The sequence below is a fragment of the Gobius niger genome, assembly GCF_951799975.1.
Source record: "Gobius niger genome assembly, chromosome: 1".
Classification (NCBI taxonomy): domain Eukaryota; kingdom Metazoa; phylum Chordata; class Actinopteri; order Gobiiformes; family Gobiidae; genus Gobius; species Gobius niger.
In genome coordinates this window covers 56632943-56654891 of record NC_136852.1, presented here as the reverse complement: position 1 = coordinate 56654891, position 21949 = coordinate 56632943, and the positions used below count along the sequence as shown (strand labels likewise).

Sequence of the window (21949 nt, the reverse complement as noted above, 5' to 3'; positions counted from 1 at the left end):
CTGAAAGGCCCAAGGGGTACGAAAGACAATAAACTTTGGAACCACTGGGCTACTGTAGCACTTTTCTCTGTAATACTTCCCGCAGCCACCAGATGGCGGCACCGTCACGGGCAGCAGCAGCGCTCAGCTCCAGGTGCAGGCTGCAGCGGGAGTCCTTCCGCTCCCTGTTCAGACCAGCAGGAATGTGGAGACGGCATTACGTCAGTTGTGCTGCCAGCGGCAAGAAAGCAGTCTGTTCAGGCGGAGTTAGATGTTTTTTTCTTTCCAAGGGAAACTTGACGAGAATTGTGTTTTCTTTCCCGTTGGCCGTCCTCAGTAAGTGCATTTTGTCCTGGACTATCGGAGGCGGGACAGCGCGGCGCACAACATCGAAGTCTCTGATTTGGAAGCCTATGGAAAATCATCTCACGTCCTAATTACCAACCAGACCCACACTCAGGGTACATGGAGGAAGCAAAAGGTACAGCCCATTTGGTCTGATAGTCCTTGAGCCTTATTATTATTTTTAGTGTATTGTTTTATGATGAAAAACGGTCACAAAGACGCCCACAAAGGCAGTTGGGTATTCACCGAGCGTTCTCGGCACTGTATCTTTCTGGAGATACTTGTGTCTACATTACATCTTATATAGTTACAATGTATTACGATCAAGTTCAATTTAACGTGTTGATTTCCTCTAGGTACCCCTGGTTGCTTCTGCGCTGGTTGTGGGGAGAGAATCCAGGACTCTTTTCACATGAAAGTACTTGAAGATACCTGGCACAACGCCTGCTTCCAGTAAGCCTTACACTTATTTTTTTTTAACACGATTGAATTTAGATGCATCTCTTGTATGTGAACATCGTCATACTTTTGATGGCTGGGGTCTTGTTTTTTCGTCATTTGCTTTTCATTCCAGTCTGGTCCTTTTGTATGTCAAGCAAGACCCAGAAGCTTCAGTTTGAAACATACATTTTGTCATGGCCACTTCGCCATTGTTTTTCCTGTTTTTGTTGTGTAAAGTCAAACAATGTCATCTTTAGCCTTTACAGGGCACATGACACATGAGTGCATGAGGGGCACTCAGGTGGTCAGGGAAATTTGACTGTTTTTTTTCTGTAGGACTTTGCCCTAGCCTTGCTTAATGATTCTCTTAACTTGTATATCCTGTTAGGATACACAACAAGACCTATACAACTGTTAGGCTAACTGATGAGTTGGGACCCAAAAGTGGATCGCAAGACCATTTTCATTTTCAATATGACTATATATCGCATATCATTCTGTGATTGTTTTCTTCGGATCTGCTGTAGCCTCTCGGGTCGCTGCCCCGAGTACTCCGATGACTATGATGGACAACTTCTTTTTTAACAATATTGGCAAACACAATAGACTCTACTGTGAAAGAACACATTTCTTTTAGACTGGCAATGAGTGTCATAATTATTCTTCAGATTCTACGGGCCTGAGGTGGGTTACTCCCTGCCAAGATAAGTGGTGGAAAATTAATTAATAAGTAGACTAGACTCTGGAATGCGGAGCAAGCCTTAAGAGTGTGTTTTATGTATGTGCATGACAGTAACCAGAGCCAAACAATGAAGTGACCTTACATAACCTCACACCATATTACTTTGGAAGCAAAGTTTCTGACACAGCAGCATTAGTGCAAAGTGAGCTCCTCCTGTGTGCAGTTTCAACACTCCCATACATTTTTGCATGTAGCATCATCGCATCATTTTCCTTAATGGAATGAAAGATATACTTACAATATACTAACAAAGCTTTAAATGCCACATGCCACACATCAGAGTTTGTATTTCTTTTAGGGATATGAAATCAATCATTTTATTTTTTCTATTTAATTGGCATCGGCATGTGAGCTCTCCTTTGTGACATGAAAAAAAGGTGGCATGGTAGTGCAGCGGTTAGTGTTTGCGCTTCACAGCTAGACGGTCCTGGGAACTGTGAAGAGTTTGCATGTTCCTTATGTGTCTGCGTTGGTTTCCTCTGGATATTCCTACCACTAAAAACATCTACAGTAGGTTAATCCTCCAGTTTCTGACTCTACACCTTGAGATGGGTTCCGGGCACTTGTGTACTGCGGCTGCCCTCTGCTCCTACAGGTTGCCCCAGCAGCACTGAGGATGGGTCAAATGCAGAGAACGAATCCCTGGGTATTAATAAACTATACCATAACCTTATATTAGCTCGGGAATAGTCGTGTTGGAAGGTGGTGGTAGACGTTCCATTTTGGGGGTGGCGTTCCCCCAATATGAGGAGTCCCACACGCATTTACTCTGTGGAATCACAGCATCAAAATGTTCACTGGCAGAGATGAACTCGAACAATGGGACGCAAATCAAGAGCACTATACATTTTGTACAAGTGCAGGACCGTATGAGCTAGCTTCATGTGGCATCAATATTTGAGATAGGATATTTTTGTTGAGTATGCATTTAATAAACTATGCCGTTCTATAAAAAAAAAAGCAAATGGGGTGGGCAGTAGGGCTGGGCGATATGGAACAAAAGTCATATCCCGATGTATTTAGGTTAAATATTGATATACGAATTGAAATGTTAAGTCAAAGGCAAATATGAGTAGTTTTATTGAAAGGTCACTATAAAATGTAAACATAAACACTGTATAACAAAGCTCCGTAAGGTGAACATTTAGAAAAAAAAAAAAGATCTTCATTACAGCGCAAATTTGATATATGTCGATATATGCGACATGGTCTATTTCCATAGGTCATTTAAAAATATATCGATATATCGCCCCGCCCTAGTTGGCAGTGTGACGATATATCAGTGTGACGATATATCAGTGTGACGATATATCAGTGTGACGATATATCAGTGTGAAGATATATCAGTGTGACGATATATCAGTGTGACGATATATCAGTGTGACGATATATCAGTGTGACGATATATCATTGAATTGAATGATGATCCAATTCTGCGACAATCTCCCAATATGAAGATGGGCAAGGCAACTTTATTTACACTGCGCATTTCGTACACAAGGCAACTCAATGCCCCTATTGTTACATATTGTCACAGTATGTCGTGGTGTCTATTTAAGCTTTAGGCACATGCCGTCGACCTTTCCCCACCCACAGCTCATTCTGATCAGCCGCTCAGTGATTGACTTAACTATTCACTGTCATTTACATCAAAGTAATAAAAATAAACTTTCTAAGGTACAAGGATTTTTTGTATGTTTTTTCTTTTACGTGTTGTAGTAGTTGTTTTGACAGTCGCAGAGAAGCACTCAGTGGGATGTGGGATGTTTGCTGAATATGTTAATATATTCTCATCAGCTTAAATGGAGCCTTTTACATTAAAACAAACATTTGCTAAAACATGATGAACTGTGAAAGTTGGGGGAAATGATCCCAGTGTATCAGCATATATTAATCCAATGGTAAAACCTGGATTTCTTCTGTCTGAGACAAGGCTACAAAAGACTGTACAATTTTGTTGATATTGGGATTTCAGTTTAATTGCAAATGTCTTTCTTCCAACTGTTTTTCTGAAGTAAAATTCTTCCTCTTTAGCCTCAGTATCAGTGCTTTGACTCGGCCTGAAAAGGAAACGGCTAAACCAAAATAAACCTTTGTGATTGGGATACCCCCTGTGCAGATCCTATTGTCTATTGTCCACTCTGTTGCCACTCTCATGTCTCATTTTGGGATAACATTCTTGTTGTGTGACGTTGAGCATGTTCCAGTAAACCTGGCAAGAGTCAAGAGGCCATAGGTACAACCGCAGTCGGCTACATTCCTACACAGCGAATCAGAGGCGTGCAGACACTGAGTGCCTAATGCTAAACACAGGGATAAATTATAACAAATGCCAAGATTTTCCTGTGTCATAAAGTAAAGAGGAAAAAGAGAGTGTTGGAAAACAAATCAAACATCTCGTATCATTCCTCCTGTCCAATAGACAATAAAATACATAATAATAGCACTTTGAGAGACCTACATGTAGATGTGTGCTTTGGTTCTTTCTTCACACACCTACAGACACAATTCAAGTTTTTCATTGACATACTGCAAGTTGATTAAAAAAAGAAAAAAATGGTTTATGATTTCTTGCTGAGTGACCGTGGTGGACAGAAGCCTCAGTCAGCTGTCACTCACTTATATAAGGTTTGTAACAGTGTGTACTGGTCTCGCCCATTTCAGAAACAGTATTTTGAACTTTCATTATACTGGGATAAGGTCTTGTGAAAGGTCAAAAGCCGCTTTCTTAAAGGCCACTAAGATTATTTTCCAGACAATATCTATTAACAAAGATTAGACTGCTGCAAGAATGTCAATGTTAGGAAATGACAAAAGTTTACTTTAGCATTATATTGTGTTAAAAACAGAACCATACACTTACTCTATAGTTTGGAGGATGGAGGAAGTCAGGTGTTCTTTAAAAGGCTATTACGTCACATTTATCTTGAACGGACATTGTCCAATCACGGACATAAATTGGCCTTTATAAGTCGGTTTCTGAGGAGGAATGTTCTTTGTTGTGAAGTTGGTGGGTTGATGGACATTGTTTTGTTTGCTACACCTGGATACCAGCTGGTATATTTTACATGCCAAATGAAACCCTGCATTTTGTTCTCCTTAGCCTTTTATCAGATGAGATGTTTTGGTATTTGCGCTGCAATATTGATACTAAAATAACAGACTTTCCGTCTTGGCCCATGCTGCTGTGAATAATGAGGAAAGCAAGACTTGCCTTCTTTGTAGGAAATGAACTTGTGTTTTGAAAGATATGGTGAGGAGTCTCAGTAATAATACCTAAAATATACTTGGATTACATGTGCTCTAAATATGAAGCAAACTTCTTCAAATAAAAAAACGAGTTTACTAGTGTTGGTTTAGTATGTTGATTAATTCATATACATTACATTTTACATGATTTACTGTCGTAAATTTTCATATCAGAAAGCCCACAGAGACCTATTCCTTGAGTTGCCTGATTATTCAGCTAAAACCTGTTATTTATTGACTTCAATGAAAATAATCATACATTAGTAAATCATACTTATCCAAGTGCTCGAATGCCACTTTACAATTTCAAGCATTATTCATTCCTTCCATGCATGGTTTGCGGTAAGATACCTGTGTATTCACAGCAGCTCTGGGAACAAACAGGCTCAGGTTCAGGTTAAGGATTTCATTGTCCCTATAGGGAAACTTATCCTCTGCATTTGACCCAGCCTCCGATGCCGCTGGGGCAGCCCGTCAAGAGCAGCAACTGGTGACCCATCTCCAGATGTTGAGCCAGGCTAATGGTCAGAATCTCACAGGGAGAGAAATATGCAAATTTCACACAGAACGGCTCGCACGGTCTGAGGATTAAACCCGCAACCTTCTTGCTGTGAGGCAAGAGCTCTAACCAGGGGTGGTAAGAATATGGCAGGCTACGGCAACTCATCTTGCTATCATTTTTATTGAGCCATTTTAAAAAGTGTGTTTGCTACCTGCCATATCATTGATATTTAAACTAATTTGCCAAGGACAACCACTGACAATAAGTTTGCTGTTGTCTCTTCTGCACGACTGCACTGTGCCTTTGTTTATACAGGCCTATCTATGTGATACACCAGACTGGAGCCTTTCTCACTCTGACCTTGTGCTCATTCCCAATATTTTTCACCTTTGATTATTTTCTTTCTGAAAAATGTTTATGAGATATAATGCTATCATGACCATTGCCTATTGATAAGATATGTTATGATATAGTAGTATAGTATAGGATTGATCTCACTACAGGTTCTTTAAGAGACACCTTTTGCCACAATAGGTCATCTTTGCTGGGACAGGGCATTAAATCATGATCAAGATAACAGATAAGGTAGGACTTTATTGATCTCACAATGGAAAAATTCACGTGTTAATGGTAATAATTTATAGGTTTACAGCCAATTTAGTGCCAGAAACAGCTCATTGTTTGGAGTTATGAACATGGACAAAATAGACTTCCAATGCTCTCCACTCCTATAACAATTTAACTCACACAAAGCTTTCTTTTATTTAAATTTTTTTGTAAAATGGTGCAGGAGTGGACTGCTTTTTGTCCATATTCATAAACCATATTAGAAAAAACTTAAAAAATAAAATAAAAAAAAGTTTATAGTCTGACATGCTGTCACTTGAATAACCAGTGCCGCTTGTTCAAAGAACGCTCATAGCCGGCAGGTAGCTCTGTATCTGGGAACTTCTGTATGCTGCGTGTTGAACATTTTGTTTCACATGCCAATAAACAACAGAATGTGTGTATTCCTCAAGCTTCTGTACTGTTTAACTACAGCTCTTCTACTGTCCTGCCAATTGGATAGTATTCATATCTTCAATTTAATAAAGAAACGATACAAACTCATTCCTGCGACAATCTATTAAATAATTTCAGAATGGTAGAAACCCATTGCAGGCAAGATCTACAGGTATTTATTGTCCTCTACAGTTCTTACCTTCCAGGCAATGCAAGGTACATATCGTCAATGTGTGGAATTTGCTTCTAGCCAAAGTCCTATCCTAAATTCCCCTTCCACAAGATGTTCAGATTAGACTGAGTGATTGCAAATACCTCTGTTGTATTAAATCATTCCCTTTTGGCTTTTATGTGTTCTGGTCATTGTGCATCTTTTATTGTATTTTATTATTTACTTTTTGGGCTAAACAACGTTTACGTATCAAGCCACATTTATATATTGATTTTCTCTTTGTGACCAAATCATTAACGAGTAATGGATGCAAACGCCATCTGTAAGCATTTATTTAAACATAGTAATGTATTAAAATGACTCTGAATTCATTTTCTTTATTGTCCAGTTTGTATCCTCAAGACATTTTTCATGTGACTAACTTAATTAAGAATTGGAGATACCTGTTTTAAAACCTGTAGAAGTGCATTTATAAACTGCTCCTCCATAAACTCCTTCACCACTCTTTCTTCTTTTTTTGTATGCAGATGCTCTGTGTGCTGCGATCACCTGACGAACTGGTACTATGAGAAGGATGGGAAGCTGTACTGTCGGAAACATTACTGGGAGAAGTTCGGGGAGTTGTGTCATGGCTGTTCGCTGCTTATGACTGGACCCGCGATGGTGAGTCCTGCTGCTAAAGTCACGCCATGGTTGATGACACTATGCTCTCCATTTTTACTGCACAAATGATGAAAAGATTTGATTCAAGAACGAGAAGACGATACCAGTACCTGAACAATACTTGATCTGTATCTATGCTACCTTATTAATTATCTAGAACAATGCAATTTAATGATAATGTTTATTAATCTTACCCCCAAAAAACTATGTTTTTGAGCAAAATCAGTAGTTATTTAATCATCAACTTTCTTCAATTCTTTTGTAGGACCCCGGCATCTTGAGGAAAAAATACATTATTCAAATTAGATATTTTTGTTACCAATTTATATCAGATTTTTTCAGGTCCAGTAGCGTCTCAACATTTGTTTCCCTTGTGCCATCCTGGTAACTGGCACCCAGCCCTATAAATCATGTTGTACTAGTACATAGAGATGATGTCAGATACCACAGTGACAATTAGCCCAGGGCCCATTACATATAATCCACATTGTGACATGTATTTACTAGTTTGCTGACGGCAGCACTCGCTGGTCACAATCCAAGATTGTTTCTCTGACCTTGTTAGAGAAAACTCAAGACCATTTTTATGTTGTTTTTGCCACCGAGCAGTAGATTTAATGGACTCTTCTATTTAGTATTGGCATCTTGCTTCATGGAGTAGCGGCCAAGTGTTTTTTGGCACTGCTTTATTAGAATCGCAGTCTGCAGCGAGAAAGGATCATTGTGGTCCATCAGCTGACGAGGGTCGTGCTCATTAAGCATTCCAGTCCAGCACATCATTGTTTTTATTCATTTGTAGTTATCTGTTCATTCAGTGAGAAACCAAAGGGACTGCTTTGACAACAAGTGCTATTCCTGGTGCTCCTGACGAACGTTGTTTTGATCTAGTCTCTCACACTTTCTGACGTTAAGACTGTCCTGGCACTTGTGTTTGTTTCAGCGTGACTATTGAACCTAAGGCAGTGGCTCCTGGATTACAGATATGATGTTACTCTGAGGTGTCACTGTGACTTTGCTGGCAGCAGCTTTATCCATCGTCAGTGACTCACAGCATTGATGTAAACCATTTATTTATTACACACAGATATCATGTTTCCAAACTACTGTGTAGTGCAAGAACACCATAGTTTTTTCAAAGCAGCCTTTGGGCGAATTTAATTAATGGCACAATATTTTTGTACTTAATTCATAGACAAAATAATCAAATTAATTGATTTTACAGCTTTGTTTTCATATAAACAACCAAGAAAATACTTGCCATGTTTCTTGGTTATTGACTTTATGTTGCATTTGGATTGAGTATTTATTTTGACTTGAGTGTCCTGTTTTTATGCATTCAACATGTAGTGTTTTTACACACTTTAGACACTAGTTTTTGACTTGTACCTGCAGATCTATTTACGACTGAAGGTGAGTGTGAACCTCAGGGAGAGGCAGGGTCCCGCGGTGGTGGGGATGAGGTCATGCAGATTCCAGACAGTGAGCGAGAAGCAGGTGTTGCTGTTGGTTTTAGGGCTGTGTCATGAGGAGGAGGAGCCAGAGTCTCACGCAGTGTTACTCTTTTCCCATCTGAACACCTTATCAGCACAGAACAACACTCTGAGCTTCACATTGCGCTTGTGTTCTGTGTCAGGTGGCCGGAGAACACAAGTACCACCCCGAGTGTTTCGTCTGCCTGAGCTGCAAGGTGGTCCTTGAAGACCGGGACACCTACGCTTTAGTGGAGCGCTCCAAGCTATTCTGGTAAGTCAGGAATGTGCCTTTATGGTGTTGATAGCTGCTGTGTAGAGAAGTATCTGCTGAACCTGCACAGTGAGAGATGGTTGATGCAATATGTGTAAACTGTCAACATCCAGTGTTAAACAAACTGGTACAGAATCAAAGCAGAATTTCGCAAAGTTTATTAAATGGATCTATGGGAGGTGGGAGTTTGATGGAGCATTTCTGTGTGTTTTTGTCTCTCCTGTGTTTTTTGTAATTGTCTTGTTGTTGCTGATGTTGTTTGTGCCTGTTCTGTGTTATGTTAATTGTGTTGTATGGACCCCCTCAAAAATGAGATGCAGCATCTCAAGGGGCATTCCGTTAATAAATAAGAATATGTTGTGCAGATCTAATGCATGTTTTGTTAATGGCATAATTTGGTTACATTTATATTGCCAATACTTTGTTTTATTAGTGGCTCTGCGGTTTTGCTTGCGCCTCCTCCTGATGTAAACGTGCATGTATGTTCCTTACAGTGGAAAGTGTTACAAGCAGGTCATCCTAACTCCAATGTTGGAAAAGCGTTCGCACGACTCCATCCTCGACTCGCTGCCCCACACAGTGACCCTGGTCTCCATGCCTTCTGCTGCCAACGGAAAGAGGGGCTTCTCTGTGTCTGTGCATCGGGACGGGAGCGGATCCGCCAGTGTCCTAGTCAAAGAGTAAGTGGCACCTGATGAGGGTGACGTCAAACTGCGTGAGAATCACAAGAGCAAGTCTTTACATGAGGCTGAACAGACAGTCGGGCTGGGATAAAATATCATTTTGCAATAGATTGCAAAACCTTTTGTCGCAGTACCAAGTATCGATACTTTCTTTAAAGTATCAATACTTTCAATACTTTTATGAAATATGTTAAAAGGATGGATTGAAGTTAAAAGGATGAACTCATCAAAATATTGTTACGTTTTGTTGCGTTAATGCAACTTTGTAACACTTGCATTTGGTTTTCTATCGTTTGGACACAGGACTGTTTTCTATTTACACACTTTAAGGTAATCTTATTGCTGATCATAATTACTTTCTGTATCGCAATATATATCAGCCCCTGAGTATTGCCGTATGTATCAGTTTGTGACAAAAGTACAGTAGGTTACTCTGATGCCACACTTTATTCATTTTCACTATGATACAATTTTGGATTGTAATTAACCAGGAGACAGATTCAAACAAACAATAAATAGGCAGATTTGTTTCTTGAGTTTAATTTAAAATATGGGAACTATGTTGGCCTTAGTGGTGTGGGTTTGTTTACTGGCTGTGACTGAATGTCTCACCACAATCCTCTTCTTCTCTCTAGCTTATCAGTTCTGCCTAATAAAGCCTAAAGAATAATGATGATGCTAATGCCTAGTTAATAACGGTCAGGAGAAGACCCTCATTATACTGTTTGGATGTAAACAGTAACAACTACGTAAATGATTTCAGTGCAGTTCAGTCTTGATAAAAGTCTGCTCGTCTTCTCCTTCCGTTACCCAGGGTCAGAGGTATGCTGATTAGCCCAGAGGTGAGGAATGCCATCCACGTTGGAGACCGGATCCTTGAGATCAATGGGCTCCCTGTGGGAACTCTCATGGAGGAAGAGGTATTTGGCTATTTTATTGTGTACTTTTAATGTGTGTACATTTAATCCAGTGCAGTTTTCACAGTAAACACTGATGTCATTTTTGGCATTCCTGTCATTGTGTTATCTTGCTTTGGGATTGGCTGGTATGTGGTACATTTGGACGCCACCTAGATGTTTATTCTCAAAACCGCACCCTTACCTAATTACCTCTCTGTGAACTGATCTCACTAGAGTCCCCGCCCTTTTGATTGTATTTCTTGAATGAGTCTGGTCTGTAGAAAGCTTGTAATTTATTGTACAAACAAACTCGAGTGCTTTTAGTCTATATTTTAATGTTCTCTATATCTTTCAAATGGAACGTGTGTTATGATTGTGATAAAGGGAAGAAGTAAACTCGCACAGTATAAAATCTGTTCTTTTTATCATGCTGTCATTCATTGCTCACAAGTTTTCTCAACTGTGTCTCGTTTTCCAAGGTGGATGATCTTATACACTGCACGAGTCACACGCTGCAGTTGCTGATCGAGTACGATCCGGTCCGACAGCGCTTGGACCGCCTCAGACTGGGGTCCCCACAGAGCCGCCTGGGGGTGCCGGCCACATCCCGAATGCGCCTGTCCTCGCCCTCAGGTGCCGTCCTAGAGAGAGCTGACGTGGTGGACGATGGGACTCTAAAGAGGAGGTCTTTAAGGTGAAATTCACATACAATGTTTGTCCAAATAGTAGGTTTGGAAGGTTTTCAGGCCTCTTTAATTATTACTGTTTTATTATGTCCCAGAGTAGATCTTTAAGACCGTATTTGCATGTTTTTTAAATTAACGTAATCAATTTCATGTTCTAGACGGAGCAACAGCACATGTAAATCTCCAGGCTTAAGCTCCCCCAAAGACCAGCCTTTCATTTCACGAGACATTGGCCGCTCTGAGTCATTACGATCTCCCAGTAGCTGCTCTCATCGCATCTTCAGACCCTGCGACCTCATTCACGGCGAAGTCTTAGGAAGAGGCTTCTTTGGACAGGCCATCAAGGTTGAACTCTTGTGATCTTTTTTTGTCATGCTCCTTTTGCTTCATATTATTTACAACACATTTTTCTCTTTCAGGTGACGCATAAAGCCACTGGTGAGGTGATGGTGATGAAGGAGTTGATCCGCTGCGATGAGGAAACACAGAAAACCTTTCTCAAAGAGGTAAGTGTCTGTAACTGAGGGCAGAAGGCAGATTCATTACACTTCCAATTGGAAACATAAGACTGTGGCTATTTTTAGGTCCTACTAAAAAGTCTGCATTCTTTTTATATTTTCCTGGTGTTGTAGGTCAAAGTAATGCGGTGTCTGGATCACCCACATGTCCTGAGGTTTATTGGCGTCTTGTACAAAGACAAAAAGCTGAATTTGATAACCGAGTTTATTGAGGGAGGGACGCTGAAGGATTTCATCAGAGATACGGTGAGTTGAACCGCTTCACTGCTTTCCACCCTTTGTGCACAGCGGCACACAGGCAGTCGTTGGACTCTGAGGGGTTAAAAAGGTCAGAGAGCTGCAGAGGGGCTGACCTGGGGTAAACCTAAAGACACATGGCTCAGTTTTATAGTGGGATGGTCTGTGTGTCAGCTGGTCACAGGCGGAGAGTGGAAACAGAAAAGCAAAGTGTTTCCAGGTGATACCTTAAACGGGTTGCACGCTACTTTTTCCACAGCCGTCTTCCAAAAGTCTCTCACCATATGTGCAAGATTTAGACTTGGGTAAAATAGTTTAGTTTAGGGAGTATTTCTTTTCTGGCGTTACAAACTTAAGTCACTCAAACATTTGATTGTGGTTATCCCCCACCTGAACCGAGCACATTTTCTACAGTCTGGTTTTACCCAAATCTAAAAGCTTCTTGAAAAAAAAGTGTCAAAATAACGACAAAAACGTGATGAAAACTCAACTTTTTGGTTGAGTGGGGGAAAAAAATATAGAAAAACAAAAAAGCGACAAAAAGTGACAAAAAGAGATGAAAACAAATAAAAAATGTGACAAAAACGCGGCGACAATGTCACAAAAAAGTTACGATCACTTTTGTAGGTCTTAGCTTTCAATGAGGCATTACACAGTTTCTTTCCAGGCAAGAATCATTAATCCATTGTTGTTCTGTTTTGTGTCATCAGGACCCATTCCCTTGGCAGCAAAGAGTGAGTTTTGCGAGGAGCATTGCCTCTGGGATGGTGAGTTGCAAATCTCGTCCATGCACTGTTCATTTGTTTCATTTGCACAAGTTAATTCTGTGGCGTTTTGTGCATTTCAGACTTACTTACATTCCATGAACATCATACACCGAGACCTCAACTCCCACAACTGCCTGGTCAAACTGGTCCGAAGCCTTTTCCGTCATCATCACTGACCTGTGTTTTCTTGTGATAATGAACTGTTTCATCTCAACAGGACAACACGGTGGTAGTCGCTGATTTTGGACTCTCTCGACTTGTTGTTGAGGAAAAGGTCAAACCTCCGCCAGAAAAATCATCCAACAAAAAAAGGGTGTTTCGACGCATCGACAGAAAAAAGAGATACACGGTTGTAGGTAATCCGTATTGGATGGCCCCAGAGATGCTCAACGGTGCGTTCTTTTTATTTATGTATCTTTATTTATGCAGGGAAGATATTGGAAAAAGATTAACATAGCATGATGTGTTGTTTTTATGTATTTTTAGGTAAACGCTATGATGAAAAGGTGGACATTTTCTCTTATGGAATTGTTCTCTCTGAGGTTTGCAAAGCTTTTGTATTTGCATTAATGTCTAATTTTACTCAACTTTACTTGGAAATTCAAATCAAAACTTAGTCATGTATTAAATAAAAAACAATGGTCTTTGTTGTACAATACTCAGATACTGAGCTTTATCTGCTGGTTTTGTTACAGATTATTGGAAAAGTCTATGCGGACCCTGAGTGTCTCCCCAGGACTATGGACTTTGGGCTAAATGTTGTGAAGTTTGTTGAGAAGTTTCTTCCTGAGGACTGTCCTCCGCCTTTCTTTCCACTGGCTGTGGCCTGCTGTGACCTCACACCGGACAGCCGGTAAGGATAGGCATGCTGTCAATATAAATTAAAAGTTAATTTAATTAACTGTATATTAGAGATTAAAATACACTGTAGGGGTCAGCAGCGTTCATGAGAAAGAAAAGACAAAATTAACAGAACAATGAAGATGACCCTGATAGCTGAGTCATTAGCCTATGGGAGGTATAGGCTAGGGGTATGGCTGCCTTGCGGGACACTTTCCAGCCTCAGCTTCATGGATGTGAGGCTCTGAACTTTTGCTAAATGTCTCTTCCCGCTATGCCCTTACACATTGGGCTGAAAAAAACAACAACACAATTTTACTTCTACATTTGAGTGATTTGTTTTATTAATTACAACCTAGGATTAACACTTCACTTTCTCATTTTTGTCCAGCTTATTAGCTTCCGGTGTGTAGAAGAATTCATTAACTTACATTGGGAGCAGATTCATCAATATTTGACCAAAGGCAGGATAGAAACTGCTTTAAAAAGCTGCTACTCAGGCAGGTGCCTGTGAGCTCTGTGGGGCCTGGTTTGACACTGAAATGTAGTTATAGCGGTAATTTCTTTGCATTGTTTTATGATCCCTCAAAACAATTTCAGGCTAAAATGTTACAGTCCAATGTTTATAAAAGATTGTATTGATATTGTATCCTTCGTAATGTAACAATGTTGCCAACACTATTTCATTGCTATAATTTCTTTTTCTCTTGCTTAGACCGCCTTTCCAGAAGTTGGAGGACTGGTTTGAAGCGCTCTCCTTAAACCTGGAGCTTGGGATCCCCCTTCCTGCAGAAGTGGAGGAATTGCAGCAGAGTCTCAGTCCATTGCTTTGGCCCAAAGACAACACTTCAACAAGTACAAGTCAGCCTCTAACTCCCACTTGTCCCGGCGACTCCACAGACTCTATGGCAGATACCTGCACTTAGTGGCTTCTCTTGTGAAACCTGTGCCTTTATGAACCTTTGCTCTATCATGTGGTAAAGAAGAGGCTTGAGCCATTTTAAAAACTGGATATCTCTGAAAATGCTGGACCCCCTGACGGTGCCTGTGTACTGCTTTGGAAACTGGAGTTGACCCCATGGGCAGCACACATTTCAAGTAGAAGTGCCATATCTTGTTTTACCTCGGTGGACCAATATATTGATGTTTACAGATCATTATTAACCCCCTTTTGTGCTCTTTGCTCCACTCAAATGATGTCAACTGTATGAGGCCTTTGTTGGGGTTTTACGAGTCCCCATGTGACAGTAGTTTCTTGCTCTGAATTGCTGCTGTGTGTGTAATGCACAGGAGTCGTCTAGACTCAGAAATGGAGCCTTTTGAAACAAAAACAAAGTTGTCTAATGCCAGGGCTGATTGGCAGGTCAGGGCTGGAAAGGGCAGAGCAGCAATAGTAGCAAAACAAAACGGTCGTAGCAGTACATAAACCTTTGCTTCAAAAAGCTAAAGTGACGTAGCGAAGTTCATCATCTCGGGACCACCAAGTTACATTTGACAAGACGGCACTTAGTACTGTCGTTTCAGCCTTTTGTGTCAAAATTTACTTAAGATTGATTTTGTTTGCCTTTGTTTTCAGGTCAAAAGGTTCACGTTTGAAAAAGAAATAACAGATGCTCTGTTGAGCTGCCAAAATCTTACGTTCACTTTGTACAGATGGACCACATTTTGTATAAATTTGTAAATATCCAGGTTAATTTTGATATTTTGTATTTCCAGTGCAAGTCTGTCAAAAAGGGCTGTTTACCTTTTAACAAGTGGAGCAAGGTACTGAGCCTGTTGTGACCACTATAACACTGTAATATTTCTCCAATAAAATACGCAAATATATTCTGTGATTTCATTGATTAAAATGAAAGAAAAGCTTTTTTATTTTAATTTATTGTAGAGTTCATTATGTCAGTGTATTAGTTCACACTTCACCAGAACCAAAAAGAAAAGAAAATAGCTCCAGCCAGAGATTATTTTTATTTCAGTCTCAGCAGTAAAAACCTGCAGTATACAAACATGTGAAAAATCAAACAGAAATTTTAGTCAGCAAACTAAATGATGGAGCAGAGTAGTCAAACATTACCAGTGAAAGTACAAAATAACGGAGTGTAAGAACAAAGGTGCTCTTTTAGGTGTCATGCATTTACATGTTTTAGATGCTGAAATGACTAACTTAAAATGTACAACTGACCCCTATGTGCATAGGTGTTTAATCAATCACAGTAGATTTTCTATTCTAGTTCATTTATGGCTCTACCCTTAAGTGCATAACTCAATGTGTGAATTAAATGTAGGCACCAGGTTTTTCCAGCACACACTGCAGACACAGTGCTTTGTCCTGAGGACTAAATATTGTCTCTCGCTTCCTGAGAGCACACTTCATTTCCTGTCACTCCTTAACCTGTGAAAGAACAGGGCCTGATATATTTCTGTAGCCATGACCATCTGTAACACTGGCCCAAAGAAGTGTAACAAAATACAAATACATTCAGAAGAATCATGCTAAGGCATTTTCAAATCAAAGGCAAAGCCTTGCCTTCACTTTTTACAACTAACTTCCCGCTTTCATCTGAGAGAGGGACTCACAGAGCCGTTATGTCCCTCATTTATATCGTTAAAGAGAGCCCCTTCAAATAGTACACAGTAACAAAAAGCTGTGTTTTTACCCAAGAATAAATCACCAACAAACCTGTTTAAAAACACTGACTTCCCAGTCAGACACTGTGGATTACAAAGGTCAGAGAACTTGTAATAATGATGATTTAGGAATTGTCTTCACTGCTGTCCACGGCTACTCAATTATGCCAACAGAGGACAGAGATACACAGCATTTGTTTGTCTTGGAGCACCACATCTCCATTCACAGAAAGGAGACCAGAATGTGGGAGTGTCTTGGTCCACTAAATTGCATTTATATCCCTCACATGCATTGTCTTCTTCACGCTCCGGGGGTACCAGCTGGACCCATGAGTGGATCCCCGCCCTCCACCCCGTCCTGGACCGGGGTGGTCTCTTGCTCTGCAGTTATTACTATAGTGTTTTCATCCACAAGCTCACAGGTGGGGTTAGAGAAGGCCGAAAGAGGCAAGCTGATCCTCTGCATCTCACGCTCATATGCCCGCTGCTCATGCTGTTTCTTCAGGTCTCGGGCCCTGCACAGATGCACATTTTACAATAAGACACAGCATTACACTGGCATTACACTTGCCTAGCTGCAGGGGAGTCATTTTGACCATTATAATCCCTATCGCAAATGTAAAACAATAGTAATAGAAGTGAATAACAACTCCTCATTCTTAATCAGCTAAAATTGGAAACAGAAAGGCACAGCTAATCAGATTTGACAGCTGCAGAGAAATCTACAGAGCATTATGTGCTGTGCCAAAGAGAACTGGGCCTCCCAGTTTCACTGTTCTGGAGCCAACATTTTGTTGTTTGCATCACTGTGTACAATGAGCAGACCTACCAGTAAAATCTGTCTCAACACTCCTCTTTTGTCCTGCAAACTTTTGCTGTGCTTTGCAAACCCAAAACATGTTACAATGTGTTGATTTTCTCATTTGTGAATAATCTTAAATCTATAGCATCCGACATTTAACATCCTGTGGCAATACGAGATACAAGGCTGAACATAAGGAATACAATGGATAATGTTAAAGTATATTCTTAAACCATTTCTCACCGTTTGTAGAAGTAGCCCACAGTGATGCCAGCACCAAGGATAATTATAACAGCCATCATGAGGATGCCGAGCACATAGCCTAAGGAGAAAAAACAGGATTAAAGACAACGTCACAAACGGCTTCCACAGTGAACACACACAAAGAGTGCTTAAGTGTCAAGGCAATATTGGATTTATCCTGTATTAACTATTGCCCCATGAAACAAAACAGACAATAACAGACAATGTGAGTGTGAGCAATGACACTCACCCAGAGTGCCCAGATCCTTCTTCTTCTGAGGCTCTTTCCGGACTCTCTGGCTCACCCCCATCACAGACGGTGCCTCGGCCCCTGCTCCCTGAGCGGGGCCCATCTTGCCAGTGGAAGGAGTGGTTCCCGGGCGAGGGGAACCAGCCTCTGGTGCTGCAGCTGTACTTTGGTCTGGACATAAAGATACAGTCACATATTAATAATTTTAATCAGGAAATGGGGGTGGTAGCGAACAGCATGAAAAGTCAAAATGTGTGTGAGCAATTTTGAATCCATCTTTAAATTGTTAATAGTAGATCCTTTTGTCTTTTTGTACTGTATGTATCTTTTCCTGCAAGGCTGAATGTCAGTTGTCATAAACTGACCTTGAATTGGATAAACTTTTCACATCTCTTCATAAACATCTTTCACATAGTCATAACAACTAGAATCAAATATAAACTTTTTTCCCCATACTGTTGCTGGTCTGCTAATCAGTTAACCAATGGGAGGTTTTATACCCGGAGACAGAAAAAAGATAAATTTCACACAATTGCATTTCCTCACTGGCACCTAAATGTACTTATCGTAGGCAAGCGCATCAAAGACATTTTGATTTGCCTCGCCTCTTGAGTGCTTTGGCTTGGCCCAGGTGGTTTTCCGTTTCACTCAGCTCAATAACATTAGCACTGATGCAGGGTCCACTGCAGAGAGAAGGTTCTGAGGTTGCTCTTGCACTCTTACTATCATTACTTGGAGCTCAGTGAGAGCGAGGAGCACATGATTTGTAACATGTACCACATACATGTAAGCATTTCTATTTTCGGAAGAGGCAAGACTACGCCACTGGAACTTTCACTCTTTCTCCATCATGGCAGTTCAAGTGGTTGTTTACGAACTCATCTAACGTTAAAGGGCATGACGCCAGACACAAAAGCAGCCAACTAACTGCTGTATCTATGGGAAGACTGTTCCTCTGGGCCAATCACAGTGTGTTTGGGGTGTGGCCAACTGCTTGCCTTCAAACTTTTGAGTCTCACGTGTGACTGCAGACATTGTTTTTGTGCCTTGGCTGAAAGGGAGAAGAACTTTTTTTCTAAATGCTGTGGCCGACTGACCTAATATACTTTTAGAACAGGAAATCCACAATAATTCAAGGCATTTCGTGAACAAAGGGTTGCTTGACTTTGCCATGTTGCAGCAAAACAGCAAAAAAAAAAAAACTGGATAGAATGAGCTTCTTAAGAACAAATATTACTATTCAAGTAGCAAACAGAAAACATTAGGTGACTTTAGTTTATTGTTTGTACCTTGGCATGCCTCAATGCTGCAGAACTCCCTCTGAATTGTTCCATCTGGCCCAGTAATGTAGCACCAAGGCCCCTCAGCCAAATCTGGATTTCGACAGTGATTGTGATCTCCAACACCTATGGAGCGAACACAAACAAATAAATCACCTCAGACAGCTGTTTACTGTGAAAATATTCAGCCCCTTGTGTCTATTTGTCCTGCATTGGAGGAGGCATACAAAGAGCTTATGAATCATTAACATTAGTTCATCTGAGTACCTTTAACAGGCTGCCAGAGGAAACTGCAGCTGCTGTGTGCATTGCATGTAATTGTCAGTGTGTAAAAGCAAAGTGTTATCTTGAGTCATAAATAACTACGATATCATACAGTGCAAGTAAGATTACTTTATAAACTGTTTGTACACAGCTGATAAGTTGCTGAAAAGTGCCACTGACTAAAGAGACGGTAGCAAGAATAGGAGGCCGGAACAATGCAAAGACAGCAATCAGGGCTGTCACGATAACATCGACTTATCGTTCAATAACAGATAAACGATATATTTTTGGGCTTGATATTTTTTCTTTGTAAAACGTTGATTTCTAACTGAAGCAAATTTAGTTGCATTATATTTCATGTTTATTGCAGCTTGTGCGGTATTTTAGGATATGATGATGTACGTTTTAGAACAAAGGTTTACTGTCATTTATCCCTGAGAGTTGACAGTATCCAGTATCGGTAGAGTCAATAATATAGTTTATCGCGATACTTTCCTGCCTCAATATATCGAACTTCAAATTTGTTATTGTGACAAGCCTAACAGCAACTGAGGGGAAAAAAAGATGGAATACTTACCATTTTGTGAGTCAGGATGGGCCTCAACATCGTAGTCTCTTGAAGAGTTTTGCCAGTTCATACAAGTGAGACCCGAGGAGGTGCTCTGTTGATTCCCTCTGTAATCCACTCCATTGGATTCCACACAGTCTGAGATGGCACACGAAGAAAGAACCGCATTGTAAACCAAAAGCATATAGTAGATCGATGCATTGGGCAATCATAGCGATTTTGCGGAGAAATAAGTGATAAATCAGGCATTACCTTTTGTCTCCTGGCTGAACACGTTGGCCACAAAAAACACGCTCATGCAAACAAAGTGCAACGAGGAGAGCATGTTGAAGGTTCAGTGCATGTATTGGAATAGAAAGAAAGTTCTAACATACGCTCGAAATGCGTGGAAAAAGACAGAGAGCCTGTGCTGCAGCCATCAGTCACACTGCACTTTTCACTGGGTCCTTGTTATTGTCACGGGCAGGAGTCAGCTTTCTTCGTAAACAGCTTTCAGTGGGAGGAGGCAACTGGGTGCAGCCCTTTGAGGCACTTCAAGGTCCTAAAGCCGACCTCTGTTCAGTCAGTCACACTCCCCCCAAAATGTGAAACACTTTTTCTGTCAATAAAGACAAATGGGGCAAATTACATTTTTTGTGCTTGATCCACTCAATTCTTACAAGCATCATAGGCTATATGAAAATCCACTATTTTTAGAGCCATTGTGAAGACCTGTAAGTGATGGGGATGAGGTGTTGAGTGGACAACATAGTTACAATCTAATTAGGCTGCCTGTGTTTTTATAGTTTTACCTAGAAACAGTAAATTTCTGACATTGAATTTGATGTATTTTTGATTGAAAACAGCATATTTGATCTATATGAAGCCAAATATCAAAATACAGCATCCAAACTAACTAATTAAACCAGATTTTAAATGTTTTGCACCTAAACTTATTATAAACGTGAATTGAATTTTACAGAAAGGGGTCCCTGAGTTGTTGGTTGACTGATTTTGGGGGTCATGGCTTTAAAAGTTTGGGAACCCCTGACCTAGAAGCCACATTACATTCAGCAATCTGTGAGTGTTCAAATAGGATTGTCCAGTGAATCAGAAGGGAGTAAATTACACCCAAGATAAGGACACTGCAAAATTACTTTGCCTTTATTATAGAAAATTGTTACAATGATACAAAAATCCAATAAAATTCATGCAGTGGTTCTCAACCTTTTTGGAGCCGCAACCCCCATTAGAACAGTTAATGGGGACTTAAGCCTATATAATTCTTCAAGAACAAATAAAATAAAATCAGTCACAACCCCGTGAACTGCTACCTTAACGTAGTGGGGTTGTTTGAGTGCCCGAATGATCCGAGGAGCTATGTTGTCTGGGGCTTTATGCCCCTGGTAGGGTCTCCCATGGCAAACAGGTCCGAGGTGACGGGTCAGACGAAGAGCAGTTCAAAAGACTCATATGGATGTGAAACACGCAAGGACCGAGACGTCGCCCGGCATGGCGCAGCCGGGGCCCCACCCTGGAGCCAGACCTGGGGTTGGTGCCTGAACGCGAGCGTCTGGTGGCCGGGCCTCTGCCCACAGGGCCCGGCCTGGCACAGCCTGAAGGGACGACGTAGGCCCGCTCTCCTGTGGACCCACCACCCACAGAGGGATCCGTAGGGGTCGGGTGCAGAGAGGACTGGGTGGCAGTCAGAGGCAGGTGCCTCGACGACCTGGTCCGCGTGCGCAGCTTCTGGGGTCCGGGACTTGGAACGTCACCTCACTGGGGGGGAAGGAGCCTGAGCTTGTGCGGGAGGTTGAGAGATACCGGCTAGATATAGTCGGGCTCACCTCCACGCACAGCTTGGGTTCCGGATCTCAACTCCTGGAGAGAGGCTGGACTCTCCATTTTTCTGGAGTTGCCCGCGGGGAGAGGCGGCGGGCTGGGGTGGGTTTGCTCATATCCCCCCAGCTCAGCCGTCACGTGTTGGAGTTCACCCCGGTGAACAAGAGGGTCGCGTCCCTACGCCTTCGGGTCGGGGACAGGTCTCTCATCGTTGTCTCGGCCTACGGGCCCAACATCGGTGCATTCTTGGAGTCCCTGGGAGGGGTACTAGATGGTGCTCCGACTGGGGACTCCATTGTTCTACTGGGGGACTTCAACGCCCACGTGGGTAACGACAGTGAGACCTGGGAGGGAGTGATTGGGAGGAACGGCCTCCCCAATCTGAACCCGATTGGTGTTCTGTTATTGGACTTCTGTGTTAGTCACGGTTTGTCCATAACGAACACCATGTTCGAGCACAAGGGTGTCCACAAGTGCACGTGGCACCAGGACACCCTAGGCAGGAGGTCGATGATCGACTTAGTAGTTGTGTCATCTGATCTCCGGCCGTGTGTCTCGGACACTCGGGTGAGGAGAGGGGCTGAGCTGTCAACTGATCATCACCTGGTGGTGAGCTGGATCCGCTGGC

The 21949-nt window shown here is 41.5% G+C and overlaps 2 protein-coding genes across 2 annotated transcripts; one reads left to right on the top strand and one right to left on the bottom strand.

The window, feature by feature from the left end:
• The first annotated feature begins 152 nt into the window (after positions 1 to 152).
• On the top strand, positions 153 to 15189 carry limk2 (LIM domain kinase 2). The gene is made up of 16 exons (XM_079551453.1): positions 153 to 460; positions 681 to 777; positions 6960 to 7095; positions 8729 to 8838; positions 9333 to 9518; positions 10336 to 10441; positions 10900 to 11114; positions 11265 to 11451; positions 11526 to 11612; positions 11739 to 11870; positions 12572 to 12628; positions 12709 to 12774; positions 12846 to 13020; positions 13115 to 13170; positions 13324 to 13481; positions 14184 to 15189. Exons 1-16 carry the CDS (start codon positions 445 to 447, stop codon positions 14392 to 14394), a joined length of 1995 nt encoding a protein of 664 aa, XP_079407579.1. The 5' UTR covers positions 153 to 444; the 3' UTR covers positions 14395 to 15189.
• An 831-nt stretch (positions 15190 to 16020) lies between these two features.
• Positions 16021 to 19986, bottom strand: pik3ip1 (phosphoinositide-3-kinase interacting protein 1). Its single transcript, XM_079571204.1, has 6 exons — positions 19753 to 19986; positions 19510 to 19638; positions 18678 to 18794; positions 17389 to 17559; positions 17139 to 17217; positions 16021 to 16608 (listed from the first exon to the last, which is right to left on the bottom strand). Exons 1-6 carry the CDS (start codon positions 19823 to 19825, stop codon positions 16395 to 16397), a joined length of 783 nt encoding a protein of 260 aa, XP_079427330.1. The 5' UTR covers positions 19826 to 19986; the 3' UTR covers positions 16021 to 16394.
• Positions 19987 to 21949: the final 1963 nt, after the last annotated feature.